This window comes from Macaca mulatta, chromosome 11 (assembly GCF_049350105.2).
Source record: "Macaca mulatta isolate MMU2019108-1 chromosome 11, T2T-MMU8v2.0, whole genome shotgun sequence".
Taxonomy (NCBI): Eukaryota; Metazoa; Chordata; class Mammalia; order Primates; family Cercopithecidae; genus Macaca; species Macaca mulatta.
The window spans coordinates 28,990,066-29,016,022 of record NC_133416.1 but is presented as its reverse complement, the minus strand read 5'-3'; the positions used below and the strand labels follow the sequence as shown (position 1 = coordinate 29,016,022).

Here is a 25,957-nt window from a genome sequence, read left to right as displayed (position 1 = left end):
CAATCTCACGTATTAATTGAGAACTGCTTCTCTGTAGCCACTAGAAGTTAGGCATCTATGAAGAGGCAATTTTAAAAGTCATGTCGGAACTAGGGTAGCTGAAATATTTAGTATTATTTAAAATATTCAAAATACAAGTTAACATGTCTATTTTCTGCATACACCACTTGTAATTTCCTGGTTTTTCACCAGCTTGGAATTGTTGTGCAGCCAAAGGCTTTGTCCTCGTATTGAGTAGAGTGGAGGCAGATGAGAGACATGTTAGGACCTAGGTGATGGAGTCGAGAGTGATATAGACATGGGGCTAAGGAAATTGATCTGGCCACAAGGGTAGCCAGTAGTTTAGTATAGAGTGGATTATGAATATGTGGTGACCTAGGGCCTAAGAGAAACTGGTGCCTGTAGTTATGAAAGTTCAGCACTGGAATATGGCAGCAGAAGTACTGAAGGCAGTTCCTGGTGGTCAGCATATTGGGAGCAAGAACCTAGCTGGCGTCTTTGAGTTGCAGGGATAGAAACCTTGGGGCAGAAGCCTTGGGGCCAACTTGGGCCCAAATGGCAAGAATCAGACAAAGACAGATGACGCGTTGTGTTCCCTGGTTTCTACAACTATAGCAACCAAATCAAAGGCTAATTCTTAATCTCAAAACTGGGCTGATAAGCCAAGTGCACTCATGCCATTTGGACTGATCATTTTTGGTTTGGGAACTGAATGGGGTGAAACCTGGAGTGTAGACACTAGAGCCTGAAGCTGAGTGAGGCTGAGGAAGGTGGAGAGAGATGGTTTCACGTGAGCTGTTGCCCAGAGCCTTCAGCCTGAGTGCAGTGTTTGTAATCCTAGGAAACCCAGACTGGAGTGCCTAGTGACACTCTCCAGCAGACACATTTTGCTGAAACAAGTAAGAGGTATTGTAACTGAAGGGACAGAGAGACAGTTCCATATATGTCTTGTCATTTGATCTTAATGGTTAACATACTACAATCAAGAGTTTGACTCCAATATCATGAATGCTTGGAAATACAGGTGTCTTAAACATAGATACTGATTGGTACTATGATGTTTAAAGATTTCTTCGAGATAAGGCAATAATGTAATATGTTTATCATTTTTAAGGTACCAGCTAAACCTCTTTGCAAGGATGTGCTTGGATCGCCAGTATCTGGCCATAAACCAGATTTCTACACAGCTCTCTGTAGACCTGATCCTGCGGTGTGTGTCGGATGAGAGCCTGCCGTTCGACCTCCGAGCGTCCTTCTGTCGCCTCATGCTCCACATGCACGTTGACCGGGATCCCCAGGAGTCTGTGGTGCCTGTTCGCTATGCCAGGCTCTGGACAGAAATCCCCACAAAGATCACAATTCATGAGTATGTTTGGAAAAAGGTCTTGAGGCTTTGGAGTCCAGCAGATGAACTCCACATCAAATGGCTACAGTTTTGAAATGTAACATGTGCAAAGGCATTTGTGTGTCCTGTCGCGGGTTGTTAATCTTCTAAATGCAAATAAGATACTCGTTTTTGAGGGTGAAATAACTCTCAGTGGGAATAAAGGCATTTTCTAGAAAACAATAAGCAAATAATGTTGCTGTAATTGGCAAGAATTTTAAGTACTTCATATTGTGGTAGACTGCTACAACTGCTTTACACATCGCTCATTTCACAACAGCCCCGTTTTACAGATGAGGACCCAGGCCCTAGGAAGGCTAACTAATTTATCCAGGATTATGCAGCCAGGAAGCTAAAGTACATATGTTTTATTATTTTTAAATGATTGCAATCAGTTTAACTTGCATTATCTTCTTTCTGTATTTCCAGATATGATTCTATAACAGACTCTTCCCGAAATGATATGAAGAGGAAATTTGCCCTGACAATGGAATTTGTTGAAGAATATTTGAAAGAAGTCGTAAACCAGCCCTTTCCTTTTGGGGATAAAGAAAAAAATAAACTGACATTTGAGGTACTTTTTCCCTCCAATATTTAGGATGTTTTGGTAACTGGGTAGTTTAGTTCATGAAGATATTCTTTTCTCTGCCATTTTTAAAATATAGTTTTGGTGCTTTAATGTCCAGTAGAAAACATTTTATTTATAATTGTCTATTAATTACAGTTTCCCTTGATTTTTTTTGTTTCATTCGTGTAAGATTTTTTGCATGTAATAAGCACAGGCAGTTTTGCATATTTTGTGGAATGTTTGGATCCTTTTTTTTGTCTCTAAGGAGATGATGTTTTTATTCTCATTGAACTGAATTGAAATATCTTCAGTTTGGGGATGTAGTGACAAAACTAGAGAAAGGATGCTATTACTTGATACCTGGTGTATTAGCTACCTACTGGTGTATAACAAATTACTCCAAAACTTTGCAGCCTGAAGCAACAAACATTATCATAGCTTCTATGGGTCAGGAAGCCAGGAGTAGCTTAGCTGGGTGGTTCTGGCTCAGGGTCTGTGATGGGGTAGCCAGCAAGCTGTTGACTGGGATTGCAGCCATCTGGGGCTGGACAGTCTGTTTCTAAGGTCACTGGAGGGGTTGTTGGTGGCCACACCTCCTTGCTGGCTGTTGGCACCTCAGCTTCCTGCCATGTGGGCCTTTCTGTAGGCTGCCTGGGTGTCCTCATGACATGGCACCTGGCTTCCTCAAAGCAAGCCATCTGAGAGAGAGAGAGAGTCCAAGATGGAAGTTGCAGTCTTCTGTAATCTAATCTTGGAAGTGACATGTCATCAATTCTGTTGGTCACTTGGACCAACTCTGATACAGTGTGGTAGGGGGAGACTATTCACTGGGGGCCACATGTTGGAGGTAGACTCTTGCACTTGGAATGTCCTCTGCAATCCACAAGACCACAAAGCAGCATAGGGAACATGGATTTCTGGGCAAATTTCTTGGATAATAGCCATTTATTAAAGTAATTAATTGGTGCAACCATTTATTAAGTGGCATCCTGCTGACTTAAATTACTTAAATGTTTAATTAAGATGTAAATAATTCTAGTGTAAATTTTGTTAAGTACCTTAAAGCACTCTGAATCTTACTTGGATTTAGTTCTAGACTTGAATAAATCAAAGTTCAAGTGGTTGCTTTTGCAAGTATTTTAATTCCTAGGTGTTAAAGAATTAGGAAGTTTAGAAATAGCTGTGCTAATTTAGATAATAAAAAGCCAATGTTTATTGCAATTCCCAATTTTTTTTCCAGTCTTTCACCCTCCCCCTCCCTGCTTTTTTTTTTTTTTTATTAAGGTGGTCCACTTGGCTCGGAATCTTATATACTTTGGATTTTATAGTTTCAGTGAGTTATTAAGGCTAACAAGAACACTTCTGGCTATTTTAGACATTGTCCAGGCCCCCATGTCGTCATACTTTGAAAGATTAAGCAAATTTCAAGATGGAGGTAAGAATTTTGAGAAATGTGATAATATCATTGTTATTACTTGGAAGCAAGATAAAAAACAAAACTACAGAGAAGGTGTTGCTATTGTGTACCTGCTAATATATGTGTGCATATGAACACAATTCCTGTGACAGGGCTGAGTGATAATAAGGTGGATTTATAAACATGCATCTCTGTTTATAATGCTAAAGCTTTGAAAGATGAATTCATAAGGTCAGATTCCATCTTTAGCAGCTAACATTATAGCCAAACCACTTGTGAAAATATTATGTGTTAAAAAATGAAAACATCTTGATATTTGTGGTCATCTGGTTCAAGCAATTCTCCTGCCTCAGCCTCCTTTATTTTTACAAATACAGATTAAATTATAAGGTGTCAAAGAGAGAATAGATTTGAAGGCTATGCTCCACAGCAGAGCTTAGACAGATGCAAGGGAGACCAGGCACAGTGGCCCACCCCTGTAATCCCAGCACTTTGTGAGGCCAAGGCGGGCAGATCATGAGGTCAGGAGATCGAGACTATCCTGGCCAACATGATGAAAACCCGTCTCTACTAAAAATGCAAAAATTAGCTGGGCATGGTGGCGCGTGCCTGTAATCACAGCTCCTCAGGAGGCTGAGGTAGGAGAATTGTTTGAAACAGGGAGTCAGACGTTGCAGTGAGCCAAGATCGTGCCACTGCGCTCCAGCCAGACGACAGAATGAGACTCCATCTCAAAAAAAAAAAAAAAAAAAAAGAAAAGAAAAAAAAAGAAAGATTCAAGGAAAGGGCTGGCGAAGTATCATGCCAGAGAAGGAGCGAATGCCACGCCAGTGTGGGAACCTGTGGAGTGAAGTGGATAAGAGAATGGGCTTTCAAGTTAGAGTGCCTGTATTCAAATCCTGCCTTGACCATTTATAAGGTACTTATCTTCTCTATGATTTTTCTTTTCTCATCTGAGATACGAATATGATAATAATATCCTTCTCACAGTTTCCTTGCAAAAATTAAGGGAATGTATATAATACATTCAATGGGCTTTCAACAGTGACTGTCTCATAAGTCAATACAAAGTTTTTATGACGATTGTCTTGGGTTGGATACCCTAAAAACACCCTGAGATAGAGGCTTGTTTGCAGAAGGTATATGGAGGAGTGCACTTGGATATATACCTGTTAGGAAGTGAGGAAGGTAGGACTGGGCAGGCAGAGAAGCTCATCTGCAATGCAGTCATGACTGAGACCTCAGGTCATCCTGTAGGGAGCTCTGGAGCTGGGATGCTCTTTGGAATTGTCACAAATTAAGGCAAAGGGGGCCACACTTGGTGTCTTTGCATCAGCCAGCTATTACTACTTGGCTTTGTCCCGGAGGGGGCTGTGTAACATTGGGTAAGAGTCCGTCCTAGCGAGAGGTACAGCTGTAAATAGCAACAAGGATGCCCAGCAGCTGGGGCAGTAAGAGCCTCAGCCCTGAAAAGGGGACACAGGTGGAGCACAGTAGTATCCACTACAACATCCACTACAGGATTAAAAGGGCAAAAACCAGAAACCTAATTTCAGACATAAAGAAGAAATATCTAGTTAAGAATTATAAATGAGCAGCTTACGTAACCTAAAGTAATTAATTGCTGCTGCTCAAATCTCAATTCCTTTTTTAGCTTTCAAAAAACTATATAAATCATTAAGAAGCCAACTGAACCACATAAATCACTCACCTTCAGCATAACTAGAAGCGAGGGGACAATGCAAATGCTAGTTACTGTAAGCAGAAAAATATTCATTCATTTTTAGTACAGCTGCCTAGTGGAGCTCCCATTGCAAGCTTTGAGGATGGTGAACGGTTTTCGGAGAAACTGGGGAAGAGAAAAGGGATCGTATGCAAAGGGAATGAAATGAAATTGTATGAAAATCACCCTCAGAAAGAGAAAGTCTATGTAGGTGTGAAAACATGGAAAAAGTATCCAGGTAGATAAGAGCACCAACTAAACAGGAAGGGACTTGAAATAGCACAGGGAGCAGTTGTGGAAAAGCAGTGCTTCTAGGGATGAACAAGTTCGCAGGTAAGGGAAGGGCACGCCTTCGAGTCTTTTGGTGAAGGAAAAAGAGGCAAGATGGGGAGATCTAGAATACCACAAGACAAAAGAAACCTGAAACATCGATGGGCATATCACTCCACCGACCTCCACCAAAAGCCAAATTTTAAAGAAACTGCACTTCATGACTCTGACAGGAGGGGGCGCCCTTGAACCAGAGATCCTGTAAACCCGCTCATTGTTAATCCTGTCTGCTGAATGTGTCAGTGTCATCAGTCTCACTATGTGAAACCGCTGTTTAAGACAAAAACAGAATGGAAAAATCTAAACACCTCAGTGGATGGAAATTCCTCCCTGAAAAGCAACTGTGAAGCAGAAGAATATTGTAACATGATACTCTAAATGGAATTAAGTAGCTTCAAGCACAGTGAACTATGGAAAACACTTTGATTCATAAATTCAAAAACTAAGATCAGAAATGGACCAAAACCCAAGAAGAAATGAAATGAAAATTGATTGAACTTAGGAAAGAAATAGAATAAAATGGTTGGCTTTATTTATTTATTTATTTTTACCAACACAGATTAAATTATAAGGTGTCAAAGGGAGAATAGATTTGAAGGAAAATCAAATAGGTGACATTGAAGAAAGGCAGGAGAATAATGAAGAAAATGACAATGATCCAAAGAAACAAGTGATGAGGGTGAGAGGGAAAGAGGCTGAAATGGAAGAAAGGCAAAGAAGAGCCACCATATGAATAATTGGAGTCCCTGAAGAAGAAAAACAAGAAAATGGAACAGAATTGAGTATTTAAAATTGCAATCCAAGAGAACCTTTTGGAAATAAAAGACAACCTGAATCTACATGGTATAATTATCCAGAATGGTAATCTCTAAGAACATAATAAAATTATTATATGTAGTATACATTCAGAGAGAGAATAATAAGGGTTTGAGGGAGGAACCATGAGAGCAAATGGAGAAAAAAGGAAAGCGTATTTGAATATTCTTTACTATTATTGCATCTTTAAAGTAAATTGAATGTTTTATAAAAATAAATCCATGAACAACATACGAATGAGAGCAAAGCAAAGACCAAGAACTGTAGTTGTTAATCAAAGAGCAGGGGCATGCAGGGGTCTATATTAATTCTGCTGCCTGAATCTCACTAGTGAGACTCCTTTTACCACTCCCAGAGGGTACATAACACTTGAAATGTCTGTATGAAAGCTTCTTGTTATGCTTTTACAGTCTTCAGTCTAAACTAAATTATTCTTAAAAAGCTCGAAGTTGATCCTGACTTTTGATCTCAGTGCTTACAGTCTGCCTTCAGTGTTTCACCATGAAGAGTATTTTATTAAAGACTTACTTTTTTTTAGAGCAGTTTTAGGTTCATGGCAAAATTAAGAGGAAGATACAGAGATTTTTTTATTTATCACCTGCCCCCCAACATGCATAGCCTCCCCATATCAACATCCTCCACCACAGGGGTACATTTGTTACAATTGATAAACCAACATTGACGTCATTATGTCAAGTTCGTCCTTGACATTGGGGTTCACTGTTGGTGTTGCACATTCTATGTATTTGGACAAATATATAATGACACGTATCTAACATTATAGTATCATACAGCATCTTTTCACTGCCCTAAAAATTCTCTGTGCTCTGCATATTCAACCCCTCTCCCACCTCCTCACCGCCCCCTGGCAACTGCTGATTTTTTTCTCTCTCTATAGTTTTGCCTAAGGAAAGTATTTTTTTTCTTGGAAAAGTTGTAACTTGTTTGCACTCTCCACCGTCCTGTTTATATCTGCCCTCAAAGACACATAAATTTAATTTTTATAATTCTCATATTTTTAGTGAATTCCATTGACTTCTAGATACCTTGATTATTTCTTTCAGCAATCTGATAATAATTTATTATTTTATTTAACAAGAATCTATTGAAGAATTACAATATGCCAGACACAGTTCTAGTCACTGGTAATAAGTAATGAACAAGATAACCAAAGTTGTTAGTCACAGGGAAGACAATTAATAAATAAATAGGCAAAATTTTTCCTTTCTCCTATTAAGAGAAACGGCCAGATTATCTATCTATCTATCTATCTATCTATCTATCTATCTATCTATCTATCTATCTATCTTGTAACATCTGATAATGCTGTGAAGAAAAATAAAGTAGGTCAATGATATGGAGACTGATGGAGTGAGGGAGGGTATTATTTTAAGTTTGATGGGCAATCTCTGGAGGGATTTGAGAAGGGACTGATGTGCTCTGATCATGTTGGCTGCTGAATGGAGAATAGAGAATATCTATGTGGGCAAAAATGTTGAAGACTGAGAAACTGTTTCAGATTAGAGGAGATTAAAGAGACATGACAACTAAAATTCAATATGCAATTCAGCACTGGATCCTGAATTAGGAGAAATATTATCTATAGAAGATATTATTGGCACAAGTGATAAAATTTGAAAATGAATTATAGGAATATGGATTGCAGGTTATATTTGAATATTGATTATGTCAGTTAGATTCCCTGACTTTTGTAATTGCACTGTGCTTAGCTAAGCTAATATACTTGTTTTTAGCGAATACGTGCTGAAGAATTGAAAGTTGAAAGGTCATGACGTCTGGAACTAACTTTCAAATAGAGCAGGAAAGATGTGTGTGTGCGTGCATGTGCGTGTGTGTGTGTGTGTGTGTGAGTGTGTGGAGACAGAGAGATGCAAATGTGGCAGCATTTGTGAATCTAATCAATCTGGGCAGAGTCTATGTGGGAGTTCTTTGTACTGTTCTTGCAACTCTTCCTATAAATTTGAAAGTTTTCTAAAACAAAAAAGTTAAGAACTTAAGTAATTAACTTGGTAGGAAAAGGATTTATGTTATGCAAGATGACAATTCAAACCTCAAGAATGATCTTACAACTCTACTAGGAGATGTGTTATTAATATTATAGTTAGGTTCTCTATTAGACTATAAATTCCTAACAAAAGTTCTAATAGACTGTATAAATTCTTAACAGAAGAAGCAAGAAGAAACACTTTTCTGGGATCTCCAAATATGGAGACAGGATTGTCAAGCATGGGAAAAATTCCTGTGGTGCAGGGTGAGACAAAGGTCGATGCCAGAGAGGAAATCCCAGATTGTGGAAAGTACCTAGAGGAAAAAAAAGAACTATTATTTTAAAGATCAACTGCTAGGAGTCATAGCAGTGTTACCACATTACAATACTCTGTATCATCATCTTGGCTCTTCGATATCTAAATGCTTTGGATTGTATTTTCTTCTTCTTTTTTTTCATATGGACTCCTCTCATACTATAAATATTTTTTCTCTTTTAAAGAAACTTTATCTTCAATGGGAAGTCATTTGCAAAGTACAATTTAAAAAAAAGTGGTTTTATAAACATTGTTGCTAGGTAGACCAGTTCCTTTAAGTAAATGATACAGTTCTGTATGCTCATATCATGTCTGGAAAATTTTATGCACTAGAACTACATCTTTTTTTATCCCTCTTAGTTCCCACTTACTAACTTTTCTCCAGCACAGTTGGGGTTGGACATGCAGAAAAATGTGTTTGGCAGGTCAGACGCAGGGAGCGGAAGAGGAGGCATATCTAGAAGGAAAAGGCTTTACAGTTCCTGGAGTTCCATTTTGTGCCAGCCTCAGTGGCGCCAGGCTTAAATGGGATGGGCACGCACAGCATCCATTTGATTTTTCTGGGAAATCCTGTAGCTTTAGATGCCAGTGATGAGTGTTTGAGGTTGTAGAGATGGCTGGCTTGGAAAGTGGCAATTACAGAAATTTTCTTCTTCTGCATCCTCGGTCACACAGCAGCCCACTTCGGCGTCACTGTAAGTTGTCCTCATCCCAGATCTGGTTGGGGGTCTGTGTCTAGCTTCCAGGCCGTGGCTGCTCCCTGTCACAATGGCTTATAGTTGGCACACTCGGCAGAAATTGCTAGGTTCAGAAGCGGCTTTTCATCTTCATACCTAAAGGTGGTCCGTTCAGAAAATGATTGAGGCTTGTTCATATGGAGACACAGGGAGCTGGCACTGGCCTTCACTGGCCGTCACTGTAGTGAAATAGAAGATTCAGAACTTCAGAACTATCAATCCAATACTTTCATTGGCTATACATTTACTTAAGAAATATTGTTTTCAAACCAATGTACCTGCTCCCAGGAGGCTGTGTTGTTGAGTGAATTTGCTTTGCCTAATACTTATGATTTGCTCTCAGTGATTTTAAATGCACAGGCACCATTCAGTGTAATTGATCTTTTGAGTAGAAGGATTATGGCAAGCTGTGTTCTTCTTTGTCGCTTATAGAAGTTAAAAGCAAATGCACATACAAGCTGATGAACTGGATATTTTCCATATTCTTTGCAAACATTTCACTTTTAAAAGTATACATCTTTTTATACTTGCCGAAGGATGGACAATCCAAAGCTTTCTATTTCTACTAATAATTAAGAGCCCTTTTTTCTTTTACAACAGCATGGGTATGTTTTGTTCTACTGGAGAGTCACTTAAATAGTTGAGGGCAAATGTGAATCCCACTTATGCATCTTCTGTGGAACAGCATGATATGTGTATAACTCTGGATCATTCGAGTATCATCTCCATGTAAGTGTGTGTGTGGTTAGAATAGAGAAGTTGACACAGTCTGGAAATGGTTTGGGTCTGGTTTTTTATTTATTTATCCTGTTAATATCCTTCTACCGATCTGTGTTTGCTGTTTGAATGGGACTGGGGTTCAACTTTGAATCTCCACCATGGAACAATAAAGTCTACATCATTCAGTGAACTTTGGGCATAATTAGTGTGTCTAGGAAACTACTACAATGTCTTTTCACTATTGCCTTCCTTCCCATCCTTGAACTCACCATAATTTGAAAAGGCAGTAGATCATAGAAAATTACCAAAAGACCAACCAAGAGCTAAATAGTTTATTCATAGCTTCTCTCATTTTGCTTTTTCACAACAATTTCAAATTCTTGGGAGTTTCCATAGCTAAGCACTGAAATGTGGGCCTGTTCCCAGTCAGTAACCAGATAATCTCTTTCGTTGGTATATATGTTATGATGTAGAAAATGGGGAGTCACTAAAAAAAATTAAAGGAGAATTCCATTTACTTGTAGGATTTCTTTTTCTTTGAGGTTTCAGGGTCGAAAATGAAGTGCCTTTGGCCTTAGGGAATAAGATACAGGCAACCTCAACAGCCTGTAATTATCCTCCTTCCCTAAAATAATTCTGCTGTCCCAAGTGACATACAGACCTGTGGACCCAACCCAGGGTAGGGCGGAGATAGGAGGCAGGGTAATGAGATGCGCTTTGAATATGTCTGTGTCCGGGAGTACCGCTTGCCCTAGGAGATTTGGGGAACAAAGTAAGAGGATGTCAACTTTCCATCTCCTGGCAAAGCACCACTTACTTCTTCAATTTAAGTTTTTGTTTGTCTGTTTACCTTTATAGGGACTGCACATTATCTACCTTGAGATGCTTTTTGTGGCAGCATGGTTACTGTTAAAAAGGAGAAGGGAAATTGAGATGAGAGGGGTAGGGCAGAAACATTTTAAAATATTGCTTTATGGGTGAGAAAGGAAGAAAATATTTGCAGACAAAAAAAATCTGCCAGGAAATAATTTCTTCTTCTTTTATAAAACTACGAGGTTAGTCTAAATATGATCTTTGCAATCGCTTTTAGTTCAAAACTGATTCTTTGAAGATTAGTATGTAATCTTCCTTCATTCATTGAATGGCATTCTTTTTTTATGTGTGTTGTAAAACAACCTTTTTAGCAAATATCTGTGAAGCTTATCTTCTGATTAATAGCTATGATTGTTCTTTGTAAGACACCAGCTTGAATGTCTTGAAACTGGAAGCCCTAGTTCACTGAATATACTCAGAGTATCTTACAAAAGAAAAAAAAGGAAGGAAAGAAAAAAAGAAAGGGAGAAAAAAAAAAGACTTAACTGAGTGTGAGGTGAGACCATGAGGAAGTGTATATGTGGAGATGGGGGATCAGAAAGAACAGAAAAGGGTTTAATATAAGGATCAAAACCAAAGAACACATGCCTCAGGTACAAGCTAGTGTCCTATTAAAGACTTTTCTCAGTGTTCATCTCTTGAATTTTTCACCAGACTGAACTCTTTTCAGGTCTCTGCAAAGGAGTTAAGTTTGCAGTAGAGTTCACAGTGCTAAGAAGTGTTAGCAAAGTTTACATGCAAAGGGAAGGCACACCAATTACTGTTCATCACTTGAAAAACTCAGATGTCTGGACTTAGCTCTTCCCAGCACCATGCTGCCTCTGGGCATTCAAGCTTATTCTTCTTGAGATGGCCCGATTCTGTCTGTCCTCCCCCTGTCCATGCTGTGCTTTCAGTGAGGTCCCTTTGCTTCTGAAAGAACTATCTTATCTCCATTTTGTACCATGTTCACCACACTCACCCATCTTACATATGCGGTTCCCTTCTCCCTACACCTTCTTGCCTTGCAAATCATACACTTAAATCAAGGGAAGCTTTGCCATCCAAATCATACACTTAAATCAAGAAAAGGCAGGAACATGGGTATAATCCCATCCACAGTGGTAGGTTTCCTTCTTGTCCCTTTGTGTCTGTATGTATTGTATCAGATGAGCATGTTCTTCTCATAACATCTTGAAATTCTTGCACTGATTTTTAAATAACAGCAGCAATGACCACAATTCTCAGCAACTCTAGAATTACAAATTGCCAGTTGTGTACCTCAGGAAGCAGATTCTGGGACAGGATTAGCATGAAGAAGACTTATTAGGGAGAGCTCTTAGGATCAACACCAGCAGAATGGGAAGGAAAGCAGGATTGGGAAGGGGAGAAGTTGGCTTGTGATGCAGTTTAGTGAAGGCTTCTGGGAGGTTGAAGTTGGGATGTCCTTCAGGGCTGTCTCCATTAGGGTGACGGGGCTGAGCCTTTTTGTCCCCATAGGCTGCTCTGGAATGGGTGAGTGACCTTGCCTAAAGTACCTGTCTTCAGACTAGTTGTCTTAGTCTGCCTGGGCTACTGTAACAAAAATACCATAGACTGGGTGGCTTATAAACAACAAGCAATTATTTCTCACAGTTCAGGAGGCTGGGAAGTGCAAGATCATGGTTGATATGGTTTGGCTGTGTCCTCACCCAAATCTCATCTTGAATTGTAGCTCCCATAATTCCCATATGTCATGGGAGGGGCCCAGTGGGAGGGAATTGAATCATGGGGTCAGGTTCTTCCCCTGCTATTCTTGTGATAGTGAATAAGTCTCACGAGATCTGATGGTTTTATAAAGGGGAGTTCCCTTGCACATGCTCTGTGCCTGCTGCCGTGTAAGATATTACTTTGCCCCTCATTTGCCTTCAGCCATGATTGTGAGGCCTCCCCAGCCATGTGGCACTGTGAGTCAATTAAACTTCTTTGCTTTATAAATTACCAAGTATCGGGTGTGTCTTTATTAGCAGTGTGAGGACAGGCTAATATGATGGTGCCAGCAGATTCAGTGTCTGGTGAGAGCCTGCTTCCTGGTTGATAGATGGTGCTTTCTATTGCCTGGGCCCCACAGCTCATCAGGGTATCCTTTGAAATTTGGGTGGAAGCAGCAACTCCTCCCCACTCAACTCCCCCACAGCTTTGCTGGATACCGTGCATGCTGTAATGGGGCCCCCTGGAGCAGCCCAGGAGCCCAGTCGCAGGGCATGGGGAAGTGAAGCCCATGATGTGAGGTGGCAACCCCTCCTTTGAAATCTTTTTGGCCCGTAGCTCCTTATATTCTGTTCCTGTGATGGGAGGGGCATCCCTGGTGATCTCCTAAATCTGCTGGGGTCATTCTTCCATTGTTTCAGACAGTAGGTCCTGACTTCTTTTTAGGTGGCTAACTCATCTCCCCATTGCCATGATAGATAGCATCTGGCTTCCCTTAAGATGCCTGATCCATAGTAAACTCTTTATCAAATGGTCACTTGGCCACACTTCCAAACAGACTTTCTCGTTTTTTTCAATATGGATAGGCTGAGGATTTTCCAAAAATTGAAGTTCCGTTTCCTTTTTAATTAGCAATTCCATCTTTAAGCCATTTCTCTTTTCTCATATTTTACTGTAACCAGTCAAGAGGAACCAGACGTTCTGTTAACACTTTGCTTACATATTTTTCACCCAAATATTCAATTTCATCTCTGGCAAGTTCTACCTTCCATAAATCATTAGGGCATGAATACAATTCAGCCAAGTTTATTGCTACTTTATACAATGATGGCCTCTTCTGTAGTTTCCAATAAGACGTTCCTCATTTCCATCTGAGACCTCCTCCACATGACCTTTACCATCCATATTTCTACCAGTGTTCTGTTTGTGACCTTCTATGAAGTCTTTAAGAATACTCTTAGAGAATTTGAAGCGTGTTAGAGCTACAGGCTTTCTCTGTAGCTCTCTTCCTCTCCTCTGAGACTTCACAGAATCATCCTTAATGATCTGTTTATTGCAATGTTGGCTTTTTCTAGGATGCACCTCAAAACTCTTCCAGCCTCTACTCACTACCCAGTTTCAAAGCACTTCTACATCTTAGATGTTTGTTATAGCAGTATCCCACTTCTTGGTAAGACAGTTTTCTGTCTTAGACTATTTGGACTGCTATAACAACAACAACAACAAAAATACCACAAACTAGGCAGCTTCTAAACAACAAACATTTATTTCTCATAGTTCTGGAGGCTGGGAAGTCCAGGATTATGGTGCCTGCAGATCTGGTGTCCAGTGGGGGTCTGCTTTTTGGATCAAAGATGACACCTTCTTACTGTGTCCTGACTTGGGGAAAGGGACAAGGGGCAAGGGGAATCTCTCTTGGGCATCTTTTAAAAGAGCCCTAATCCCATTCATGAAGACTCCTCCTCCATGACCTAATCACCTCCCAAAGGTTCTACTTCTAACACCGTCACCTTGGGAGAGAGTATCTCAATGTACGAATTTTGGGGGGACACAAACACAGAGGCGGGCAGTTGAGGGCTGTCTTCTGAGTAGCACTCCAGCAGCTTGGGGAGTAGTCCTTCACTTCTGAAAGGGAATCTGGGCAGGACCATCACAGCCTCCACCACAGTTATCTTCCTAGAAAATGCCCTGATTGGAAACATTTTGGGTCAAGACTAAGATCTTATCTTGATCCATTTTGCACAGCAGGCCTTTTGTGGAATCCTGTTTTTCAGACATTGAGGAACATTTCTATGCCATTGTCATGTTCTGAGTCTGGTTCTCTTATCAGCTTGGTGCTCTGTTGGGTGCACCTCTAAGTCCTTTCTGGATTAATGAGTAACATCTTTTGCAGAATTCCTGAGACTGGGTAATGTATAAGGAACAGAAATTTATTGCTCACAGTTCTGGAGGCTGGGAAGCCAAGGGTTGAGGAGACCAGCATCTGGAAAAATCTTCTTGCTGTGTCGTCTCTTAGTGGGAGGGCAAAGAGAAAGCAAGAGTATGAGAGAGCAAGATGGCACTGAACTTATTCTTTTACAAAAACCCACTCCTGGGATAATGCCATTAATCCATTAATAAGGGTGGTGCTCTCATGGCCTAAACACCCCTTAAAGGGGTCCCACCTCCCAAGCTTACGACACTGGGGATCCAGTTTCCAACACATGACCTTTGGGGGACACATTCAAGCCATAGCAGATGTCATAGGAAATAGAGATTATGGAGAAAAATAAAAATAAATTAAAACATTTAAACATGTAACAAAATTTTAGACATGAAAACAATGGCTAGAAGCTTCCTATTTCCAGGTGTCCCGGAATATCTGGCATCGGAAACCTGCTCTAGGCAGCAAGCCTTTTGCAGGATGCTGTTCCTCAGGAGCTGAGAAAGATTTCTGTGCCGTTCTAATGTTCTGTGCCGTTTGTTCTAATGTCCTGAGTCTGGTTCTCTCACCAGCTTTGTGCTATGCTGGCTGTGCCTCCAAGTCCTTTCTGGCTTAATGTATAATGTCTTTTACTTTTCTGTTTGTTTGCTTGTTTTTTTTTTTTTTCCTTCTAAGCTTTTATACGTTTTAGAAAAAGTATCTGTATAACTATCGGATTTTCTTTTAGTTATCAATGGTGTCTAAAAGGACTCTCCTCATTCCACCTCCCAGCTTCTCTCTGTGTCAAGAGGGTGTCAAACACATGGTCTACACTAGATCATGTTCCTTTTAAAAATCAAATGCACATAGTAAAATAGGGGGAGAATAACTATGTAATGGATGCCAGGCTGCACATCAGGCAAGGGATTACTCTGTAAATGTATCTATTATTTATATAGAACACCTAGCATACCTCTAGGTCTTTTGCATATTTTTATTGTTAATCCTTATCACAGTCCAGCGTGTCGGATATTATGGTCCTGATTGTGTCCAGGAAATAAGCTTTTAGACAGGTTGTATACTTTGCCTAAGATCATACAGCTTGTATGTAGCTTGCTGGAAATTTTGAATTCAGGTTTCTTTTTCTTTTTCTCTCTTCTTTAAAAAAAACCTACAGCTTTACAGTTGATGTTCTTTCTATAATTATTTTATTGCTTTCTTTATACACAGATGACTTCCTCACGTGCAGGGACTCTTTTCTGCTTTTTCCAAGTTTCCCAAGAAAGTTCAGCACAACAGAGTACATATCTATGAAAGAGTTTTGGTTTGGCTGGAAGTTATTTTTCAGGCCATATTAAAGAAGATTTTTTTTTTTTAAACAAAGAATCACTCCTTTGTCAATGGTTGTTTGGCTTGTCTCAGAAAAGTTTCAATCGCAAGTCTTAAAAGTTTTACCAGCTCACAATCTTTTGAAGCTAGATATTCCTCTTCCTTTCCTGAAATAAATTTCTGATTGTTCTCTCTGACTCTGTGTTTTGGCTCTTTCTCCACATTCCAACGTAAGGATCTTTCTAAATCACATACTCTACTTCTTTATTTAGCTCTCATCATCTCCAGAGAATAACAACTCAGCTCTTTAAATTGGTGCCCAAGGGTCTTCATAATCTGAGTTAGACATCTCTAGCTCTGTCTCCTGCTGTTTCCCCAGTAATACTAAGCAATTGTATCTCCTTAGACACCTTTCTGCGAACTACTCATATGAGTATCTCATATATACTTTCATATCTCACTATCGTTAGGATGAATGTGTGTGACATGCCTTATGAAGCATTTATGCATTTGAAGCACAAAAATATTTAGAGACCCTAATATTTCAAATATATACTTGTATCTTTCTTTCCTTAATTTTATGATTATTTGTCATAAGCTTATCTTCCAATAGACTTACAGAAGACTTTATGACTCTTAGTGTTACTACACAGATTATTCAATAACAGAGATTCAGATGTATTAACTAAGAGTATCATACTGGGGGGAAAACTATCAAAATAGATTCTATTTCTGGTTCTATGGGACACCTATACCCTGCCTAATGTATTACTCTATACCTAATTGGTTTTCAAAAATATTTATTGAGTGAAACGAATTTAATATATGTAAATTACCTGCTTTATACAAATATGTTTGAATCAAAACGGTATTACTAGATTGTGACATCTAAGCATATGATTTTTTAATTAAATGTAATTTTTTTTGAAGTTCTGGGATACATGTTTAAGATGTACTGGTTTGTTACACAGGTAAACATGTGCCATGGTGGTTTCCTGATTGTTTTTCTACTCACATTAACTAAGTGAGTTAATAGGGCAGGATCAATCCCTAAGAATGACCTTACAAATAATGAGAATGACTGAAGAGGGTCACGTTGTTCTAAGGTCTCTACTCCAGTTATTTTTCTATAGTTACAAATATTGCTTGAGCCTTAGCATCTGGTGTCTTTCAGGATTAATACAATTGCGTAGGCTTCCCAGTTCTCACAATCTCTGGTGCTTATTGTTGGAACCCAACACAAATTTATAGAATGCTGGCATAGAAAGGAACCATATAAATTATCTATACAATATATGAGCTTCATATCTTCATGCAGCACCCATTACAAATGGTCACATAGGATCTCCTTGAACACCTGGAGTGACTAAGATTTTACTTCTGCAAAGAGTAGGCCTTTCTTATTTTTAATAGCTCTAATTATTAGGTCTTTTTCGTTTGGTTATCCTATATGTACAATTCCCTCTCACTTCCAGAAAGTAGCCCTACCTCTGTTTGTTGAACTGCACAGAAATCCAACATCCCTTCCACATGTCAGGTTTTTCTGTGCTTGAAAATGGCTAGCACATCACCTGTATTCCCCCACGTTTCTGTGTAGTCCTGTGCAATTCCTTTAGCAGTTCCTGTTATGACTCAATCTAATTTATCACTGATTCGACTGGCACAGAGGCAAAGACAGCTATGTTCGCCTTCATTCTGAACCCTTTTATAATGTAGCCTAGGTGAAAATGAGTGTTTTGTTAACAATGACATAGTATTGATTCCTACTAAACTTGAACTCAACTACAATTCTAATTGGTTTTCTTTTATGTCACATTTTCCACATCATGAACTTCAGTTGGTTTTATTTGGCCCTAAGCATATAGGACCTTTTATATTTTGAATTTACCGTGTTGGATTTAACCTGTTATTTTCAACCTATTTATGTAGTTTTGGAATTTAATAGGGTCATTCACTGTATTAGCCATCCTCTCTTGTTTGATGTAATCTTTGCCTTTGAGAAACATGCTATCTCTGACTTTACCCAAGTCAGTGACAAAACTACTGATCTAGTCAAGGCAAGAACAAAGCAGCAAAGAACTAAAGGCCCTTCTGTGCTTTAACATTGATCAGTTACCCAGTTTTCTTTGGCATAATCACTTAACCAAAATCATACCTATGAAGCTCTACATTAGCCAATACATGCGTCTGTGGTGTGAGAAATCAAGAGCATGGTTGCCTTTGATGGTGTGGCTGGGGAGAAATTTTGGGGGAAGTGGCTGTGAAAGGGCAGAAGAGAGCTTTCTAGGGTGATGGAAATTTTCAGTAACTGGTTTGCGTGTGGTTCATATGGTATATGCCTTTATGAGAACTACTCAAACCTTTCATTTATGATCTGTGGATTTCACTGTAAGTAAATTACATCTCACTTATAAAAACAGCATGCACATTCATTTATTACTGCCATTACCAACTATTAACCATTGAAGATCAGTTCTGCAAATTGAAATATTGAGATTTGGAATATTAAGATGACTTTGTTAATATTTGACAGTGATGAAATCCAAAATAAGATGTAGAACACAGCCACTATTTTATGTGAATTGCTTTTTCAATTCATCCTTTGAATAACACTTCTTTAGTGTGTGGGATGTAAAACAGTTTTCTTCTAAGTAGTCTACTTGATATTCAATAAAAGAGGGATAATAACATTACTACACTTTGGTTACATGCTTTTGGCTGGTTTTTATTGTGTTCTATTTCTAAGCCCTTGGAAACTTGGAATCTGTAAGCAGTCTATTAATACACTGTATTCAGTGGTGTTTTATTTAGAATGAAGAAAATTGGGTATCATATTATCTGCTTCTTCCATTAAGTGTTCTTTATTAAACACTCTTCTGAGGGACATCCACATTTAGTGTCAATATTGCGTTTCAGTCATGCTGTATTATAAGACATTATGAACTATAATTATATGATGGAACCACATATTCATTAGTAAGGCAGTGACCACTATAATGGAACATAATTAAATGGAGAAGAGCTGTTTTTCAGAGGTGTAGTGAAAGCATGCAGATGTCCTCTACTTTTCATTTTGAAAGTAATACCTTACAATTACATGGCACTTTTTATTGTTCATGGCTTTTTTTGCACATATTATATAATTTTATTCTTACAAGAAGGCCCAAACTATTTTATAGGATTAAGATTTTGAACATAGGATGATGACATGATTTGACAAAGATCACACTTCTGTAATCTAAATCTTTCACTTCATTCAAAACCTCGTTAAAAATTGTGTATCCTCTGCGAAGCTGTCCTTCACTGCCCTCGCTCTTAAGATAATTTCCCAGTTAAAAAAAAAATCCTAAGCAATTTCGTAGGCTGTCCATACTGTACTATTACCATCATATCTGTCTTGTACGTGTTCTTAATTTTTTTATGGACACATTTGATGTTTTCCTGACCCTATTGTAAATTCTTCTGCTTTTCTTCTGCCTTCCCACCTGAGATGTCCCTGCCAGATGAACATTAGGTACTTTATGAATACTTTCCGAACAAGGGCTGCCCCTAAAATTAAGTTGTATAATATAAGAAAAATACCACTAGTAGTATGTGGCACATCATATGTAATAAAAGCTGGTTGGGTAAAATCACTTGAGAATAATGTGAGCAAATTTATTATATGGTTAATAGAAATTCTACATTTTCAGAACACAGTTTTAATTGGAATCTTTTCTTTCTGTAATTGCATTAGGGCTTTCTGAGTTCTAGTATAAAATTTTTAGAATTTTGTAAAGTCTGTTAGTGAACCAACGTGGTGTGGGAAAACATGATTCATGTTGAGATCAGTTGACCTGTACTTGAGACTCTGCCACTTCCTGGCTTTGTAAACTGGGATTCGCCTCCCAACCCCCACCATGCTGTGAGGCTCCAATGAGGTGTATGTGGCCTGTGGTCTAGCAAGGTACATACAATATGATAAGCCCTTGATAAAGACAGCTTTCATTATTTTCCCTTATCTCATTGGTATCCATTTTATTAATTTCTTCCTTTTAATACATTTTTAAGTAATATGAAATTATGTATGCTTTTTGAAGAAAGAGAGAAGTATAAAGGAAAGTAAGCAAAAACTCAACTTGATGAAAGATGAAGTACCTTTAATTTAATGAGATCCAACTTTTTATATAAACCTTATTAAAATAAGTCATTCTCATTTTTAATAGTTCATTTTATTATCCAATCTTTGTTATTCATGCGTTAATTTGACAAACATTTATTAAATGAGAGTTGGGCATCTGACACTATTCCGGATGTTGGAAAAAGGTAGACTCCCTGTCTTCATGGAACTTGTGTTCTTTTATGTTGTTGGAGAGGAGGACTACAGTAAACACCTAGACAAATATATGATATGATGTGAGAGAGTGTTAATGCCCTGATCGAAATTTACATGCATGGATTAAGAGTGATGGAAGCTCTTCAGAGAGGGTGACCAGAAGAGGTCTACCTAAGGAGGTGACATTGCACCACAAATCAGAAAGGAGTGAGGGACCAAGTTGTGTGACCGTCTGGACACATGAACGCAAGGCAAAGGTATAGGAAGTTCCCTGTAGGTTCGGCACATGGAATAAAAGCCATGCATGTATGTACTATGTAGAACTATCTAGCTATCCAGCTTTCCAAATACCGTGATCTTACTTGGAATTGGGAGGGCTGGTTAGATAAAATTGCTTTCTCCGGCTGTTTAATCTTGATCTTCTCCTTAACCTGGGTTGCTACCATTTTACCTACTGCTCTGTGGTTAGTAGCTTAATTAAGGCTTTGATCTTATGCTAATATATTTTTTTTCTCTGCATACAGAAAAGTCTTTTTATAACCCAGACCCTTAACCACTGGGAGGAAGCACTGCTCCAGAGAATGTTTGAAATAGAAAACTGCTCTAGTTCTAGAAAGTAAAGACATTTTCCAGCAAGGGCAGGTTTAAAAGGAGCTGCTAAGCTGGGATGGGAAATAGGAAGACTTCCAGAGTCATGTCTTTATGGTGGAACATCATTCGGTTTCAGATGAGTTATTATAACAGCTGATGGATTTACTCAAATCCAACTATAAAAATATGTTTCAGGGAAAATAATAGTTTTTGGATTATCCATTTTTGGCCTCTATTATCATAGAACATTGAGCTGATTTTAGTAGTCACAGAACAATTAAATGGCTGTGAACAATTATTCACAAAACTCTGAATCAAATGTGTCTGTTTTCTCTTATAAATGCTGAGAATGTTTCAGAAATGTCTGATATCTAAACAACAAGAAAATTCAAATTACCATTTTCTTATATGTTCATAAGAGAAAAGCATTTCTAATAAAAAGAAAGAATAAATATAACTTTAAATAAAGTAAATACCAACAGACTTAAGTAAATTTCAATCAATATTCTGTTAAATCTCTTACACCTGCTATAAATTCATGTAACTGCTAGTGCTTGTTGAAACCAATAGTGTGATCACCACAATAAAATTATTTCTGAATAGGGCAAAATTAAATTATGGTCAGCACAGCTGTCGTGTTAGGTTGGTTAATTCCTTATTGCTTTTTACTTTCCTGAAATGGGCAATAGAAACTTGGCTCACTGGAACAATCAAAGAACAAAGCAACATATTCCCCAAGCATTCCCAGTTACCACTCGCAGTATGCATCTGCTATACCTGTCTTTTAGATTTTTTTCTTGAGGGAATTAAGGTTAGTAAAAATATCTGTGTAATCATATAATGAAAGAACCTGAAAAGTTGACCAGTCATTCTTTCTAAGCAGCCCCTTCCTTTTTTTATTTTTATTTTTATTTTTATTTTTATTTTTATTGAGATGAAGTCTTGCTCTGTTGCCTGGGCTGGAGTGCGGTGGTGCAATCTCAGCTCACTGGAACCTCTGCCTCCCAGCTTCAAGCAATACTCCTGCCTCAGCCTCCTGAGTAACTGAAATTACCGGCACTCACCACCATGCCTGGCTAATTTTTGTATTTTTAACAGAGACGGGGTTTTACCATGTTGGTCACGCTGGTCTCCATCTCCTGGCCTCAAGTGATCCACCTGCCTTGGCCTCCCAAAGTGCTGGGATTACAGGCATGAGCCACCGTGCCCAGTGTTTCCTTTCTTCTTACTTTGTACTAAGCAAAGATGACTTCCATATTTTCAAATTATCTCAATACACTTTGTACACAAATGCCAATTCTGGCTGCTGGGTTTGTGTAAAAGACACAGAAAAGCTGAATTTGTAAGCATTAGGTTGTTCAGAGAATTTATATTATAGTAGGCTTTTTCATTGAATACTTTCTAGTCAATATTAACTAATTATGGTTGAGAAGTAGTACAATTTCTTGTTTTGCAATGTTGAGGATTAATCACCTCTGATTTATCTCAACAGTTTAGAATTAGAAGTTTTTCTGTGGAGGAATGGATACTAGAAGCTTTGCATGGCTGTGATTTATGTAGTGTCTGACTTCATGTTTTTCAAGCTGTAATAGTTCACAATCTTAGCACTTCTCATCATCACCAAGCAAATCCAGAAAATACAGCATTTTTAATTTGAGGCCTCTGAGCTGGCTGTACATGGAAATGTCAAGTGAGGTTTGTGGCGACCATGTGCCACAGGCATCTGAGAATGTGGTATGACTGAGTGAACCCTCCCATTTCATTGACGACATGTGTTACAAATTACTATGGATCTGGCCTCTGGATTTTAATTCCTTGGTGACAGGATCTATATCTGGGGGAAAGAATTGTCTGGGCTAACTTTCTGTGTAGTAATCATTTGGATTAAATGATTATCTTCCATTCAAATCTAAATAAGATGCAGACACTGTGGGTGCCAAGGATTTATGTGTGAGTCAGGGGTAAGAATAACAAAGGAGCCTGTTCTGTATTAGTGGTGAGAAAGCATCTCTTGGAGGCAAACACGTATACGTACTCGAATCAAGTCTCGGATAAAGGTAGTGGTTGGACATCGATGGCTCAAAACCATTGCCAACAACCAGATGTGCCTCCCTGCAGTCCATGTAACGAGCAGGGGGAGGGATGTGGAAATACTCAATTGCTGTGATTGTTTAAGAACCACAGACAATGAAGCATTCTGCCTCAAGGCTATTCTGATAGAAAAGAGGGGCTGTCTCAAATCCTGTTGCCTCAATTTTGTCCTAACTTGGAAGTTACCCTTATATATACATTTTATCGTGTTTTTTGGCTTATGCAACTAGCAGTGTAATAAAAGGTCTCAGACCTTCAAAATGAAAACTTCTGCCTGGAATATGCCACTTTAGGAAAAATTTAACTTCTTTGTGCACTCTAAGATGTATTATTGAAGCATTACCCTCTTACACTTAAATTGATTCCATATCTAGATAAGATAATGAATTTTCAAAGGCATTTTACCTTTCAGCAATGTACAGATAATAGTTGTTACCAGTGGCTTAATGGTAATTGTGGTCTGGACCATTCAGATTCTCTTGTCATCTTTTATATATTTTCTTTTTATTTGTTTGCCTGTCGATCCTGTAGGTATTACCATGGTTTACATTCTTCTCTTAGAGCTGACAGCTTTTTTTTTTCTTTTTTTAATAAAAATCTCATCCAATCTTATTTCCATTTCCCCTTCTCTTGGTTTACGCCCTGAGACACTGAGGGAAAGGAAAATTCTTAGCCAGATTCTTAGGCCTTAGCTTAAGGCAGAGCTCCATGAACACCCACGAAGCAAAGGCCACTGTTGGGAAAGGAATGGAGACAGCCATTCTTTTGCATCCTTATTGCTTCTTGTAGGACCTTAGAAGTGAGAAGCAGCAGTCAGGCTGGAGAACGTAAATTGTCATAGTGTCAAGGAGGATCCTTGGATACAGCTATTTGTGGTCAGTGTAAGGAACGTGTGTATGATACGAATGATGACATTTTATCAGCAAATAAATAAAGGAGAAGCCAAATTCAGGAAGAGACGGAAAGAGCATGATCCCTCATTGAAAATGATCATGTTTTTCACTAGCTTGTTTCCATAATCACCTCAAACATTATTGCTTTCTGTGGATTTTGAGTAATGGTTTTCTATTCAAATTGGATAAAGGAATGGGAAGTGTATTGGCTAATGTATATGTCTTCCCCAGATGAGACTGTTTCTTCTTAAAATAAAGGTAACAATCCCCCTCACAAGCTCTTTTTATAAGTGTTGTGAAAGGAAAGCTAAAAAATCATTAGTTTGAGGATTGAATTATGATGCTAGAATTCAACATGTAAGTGTTTTTATGCAATCTTTGTATCCCCACTTGCAACTAACTTTATCTTGGCGATTAGTAATCTTCTTTTGCGTTATTTTAAAAGCAAGGGCCTATTGGTATGACAGTTAGTAGGACATACTGTATTACAGAAGAACCTGATTTGGATGGTAGAGCAACCAGCTCACCTTTGGTACATGATTTGAAAGCATTTTCTGAGAAAGGAAAACTTCCATTTTGAAAAGTTGTTATTTTGAAACATATCTGCAGTATCTTAATTTTATCTGTAAAGAAAGAGCCCAAACGATGCTGATGCTATTCTGTCTTATCCTGAATCCTTTTCCTGGCTGCTTTTCAGTGTGTTTGTGACCAGCTGAATTTTATAGTTACATGTTCTCCAGGGGTTGTGTGTGTTGACTTACGGCATTTTCTCATGTCAGGAAACAATGTGATGAGAACCATTCATGGGGTGGGAGAGATGATGACCCAGATGGTACTCAGTAGAGGCTCCATCTTCCCCATGAGCGTGCCAGATGTGCCACCCAGCATCCACCCGAGCAAGCAAGGGAGCCCCGCCGAGCATGAGGATGTGACTGTGATGGACACCAAGCTGAAGATCATTGAGATTTTGCAGGTGTGTTGCCTAACAGAAGCTAGGTGACAAAGATGTGATTTTGCTTATTGGTTTAACTTCTTACCCTTTTTGTTCCAAATCACTGTGTAAATATTCTGAAATGCAATCGATATAATTTTATTTTTTTTAAGTTAATGACAAACCTGGTAAGAAATATCATAGACACTATTTAACATATGAATCACATTTGTCCCTTCCCATTAAATATACTAATGATAATATCTAACAATTGTGGGGTGCTTTGAGGTTGATAAACTGCTTTCATGTGTATTAAAAAAAAAGTTAATATTGACCTTGATTGAACTTTACCTTCATTTGAGAAGGATTTCAGAGCAAACAAAGTTATTGATTCATTTCCAGCTCTTTTCCTATTTGTAATTGAATTGAACATATGATTCTGTATATCCAGATTTATTGTTTTAGCAAGAAACACAAATAAAATTTTGTTTCTTATTAACAAAAATTGTTAATCATTGGTTTTGGTATTTTATATGTGACAATCTCTCTCTGTTTTTGTTTCTGAAGGACAAGGAATAACTAGAAAAAATTAACCTAGTGTAATGCCTAATTTTAAGAATTTAAAGGAGATAAATTATTCCATGCCCATTGGTTTAGTGAATAGACTTCCCATTACTATAGCTATGAATTCTTAGCAGTTTGTAAGTTTGAAAATAACTTTTTTGATACCTTAATTATAGCATTTATTCCAGATTTGGAGAATGGAGTTTGACGTTTCCAAGTACCTATTAGGAATCTGGGTACAGTTTACTGTGTCTTTTATCATAATTTAATATAGACCGAGCTACCAGAAGTGGGTTAGTAGTCCTGGAAGGGTCTGTACGTTGTTCATTTAAAGTAATTAGATTTATAATCATAAAAGGTTTCACAGTTCCTCTAGGAATTTCAAAGGCTGAATCCTGAGAAATATTGGCAGGCCTCCCAATGCTGTGTTCATGACCCTGAAAAATCGTTTAAAGTTTTCCTGTTCTTAAACTGAGAAAGGTAGCGATCACCTGACCCGTG

The 25,957-nt window shown here is 38.4% G+C and overlaps 1 protein-coding gene across 2 annotated transcripts in view; it reads left to right on the top strand.

Annotated features, from left to right (window-relative positions):
- The window catches only part of ITPR2 (inositol 1,4,5-trisphosphate receptor type 2), a 495,598-nt gene that overhangs the window by 165,494 nt on the left and 304,147 nt on the right, over window positions 1-25,957 (top strand). For both annotated transcript variants that reach the window (XM_028829349.2, XM_028829352.2), the window contains exons 19-22: window positions 1,115-1,366; window positions 1,814-1,958; window positions 3,237-3,387; window positions 24,741-24,934. In XM_028829349.2, the coding sequence (XP_028685182.1) occupies window positions 1,115-1,366; window positions 1,814-1,958; window positions 3,237-3,387; window positions 24,741-24,934 (742 nt within the window). The remainder of the gene's footprint in view (window positions 1-1,114; window positions 1,367-1,813; window positions 1,959-3,236; window positions 3,388-24,740; window positions 24,935-25,957) is intronic.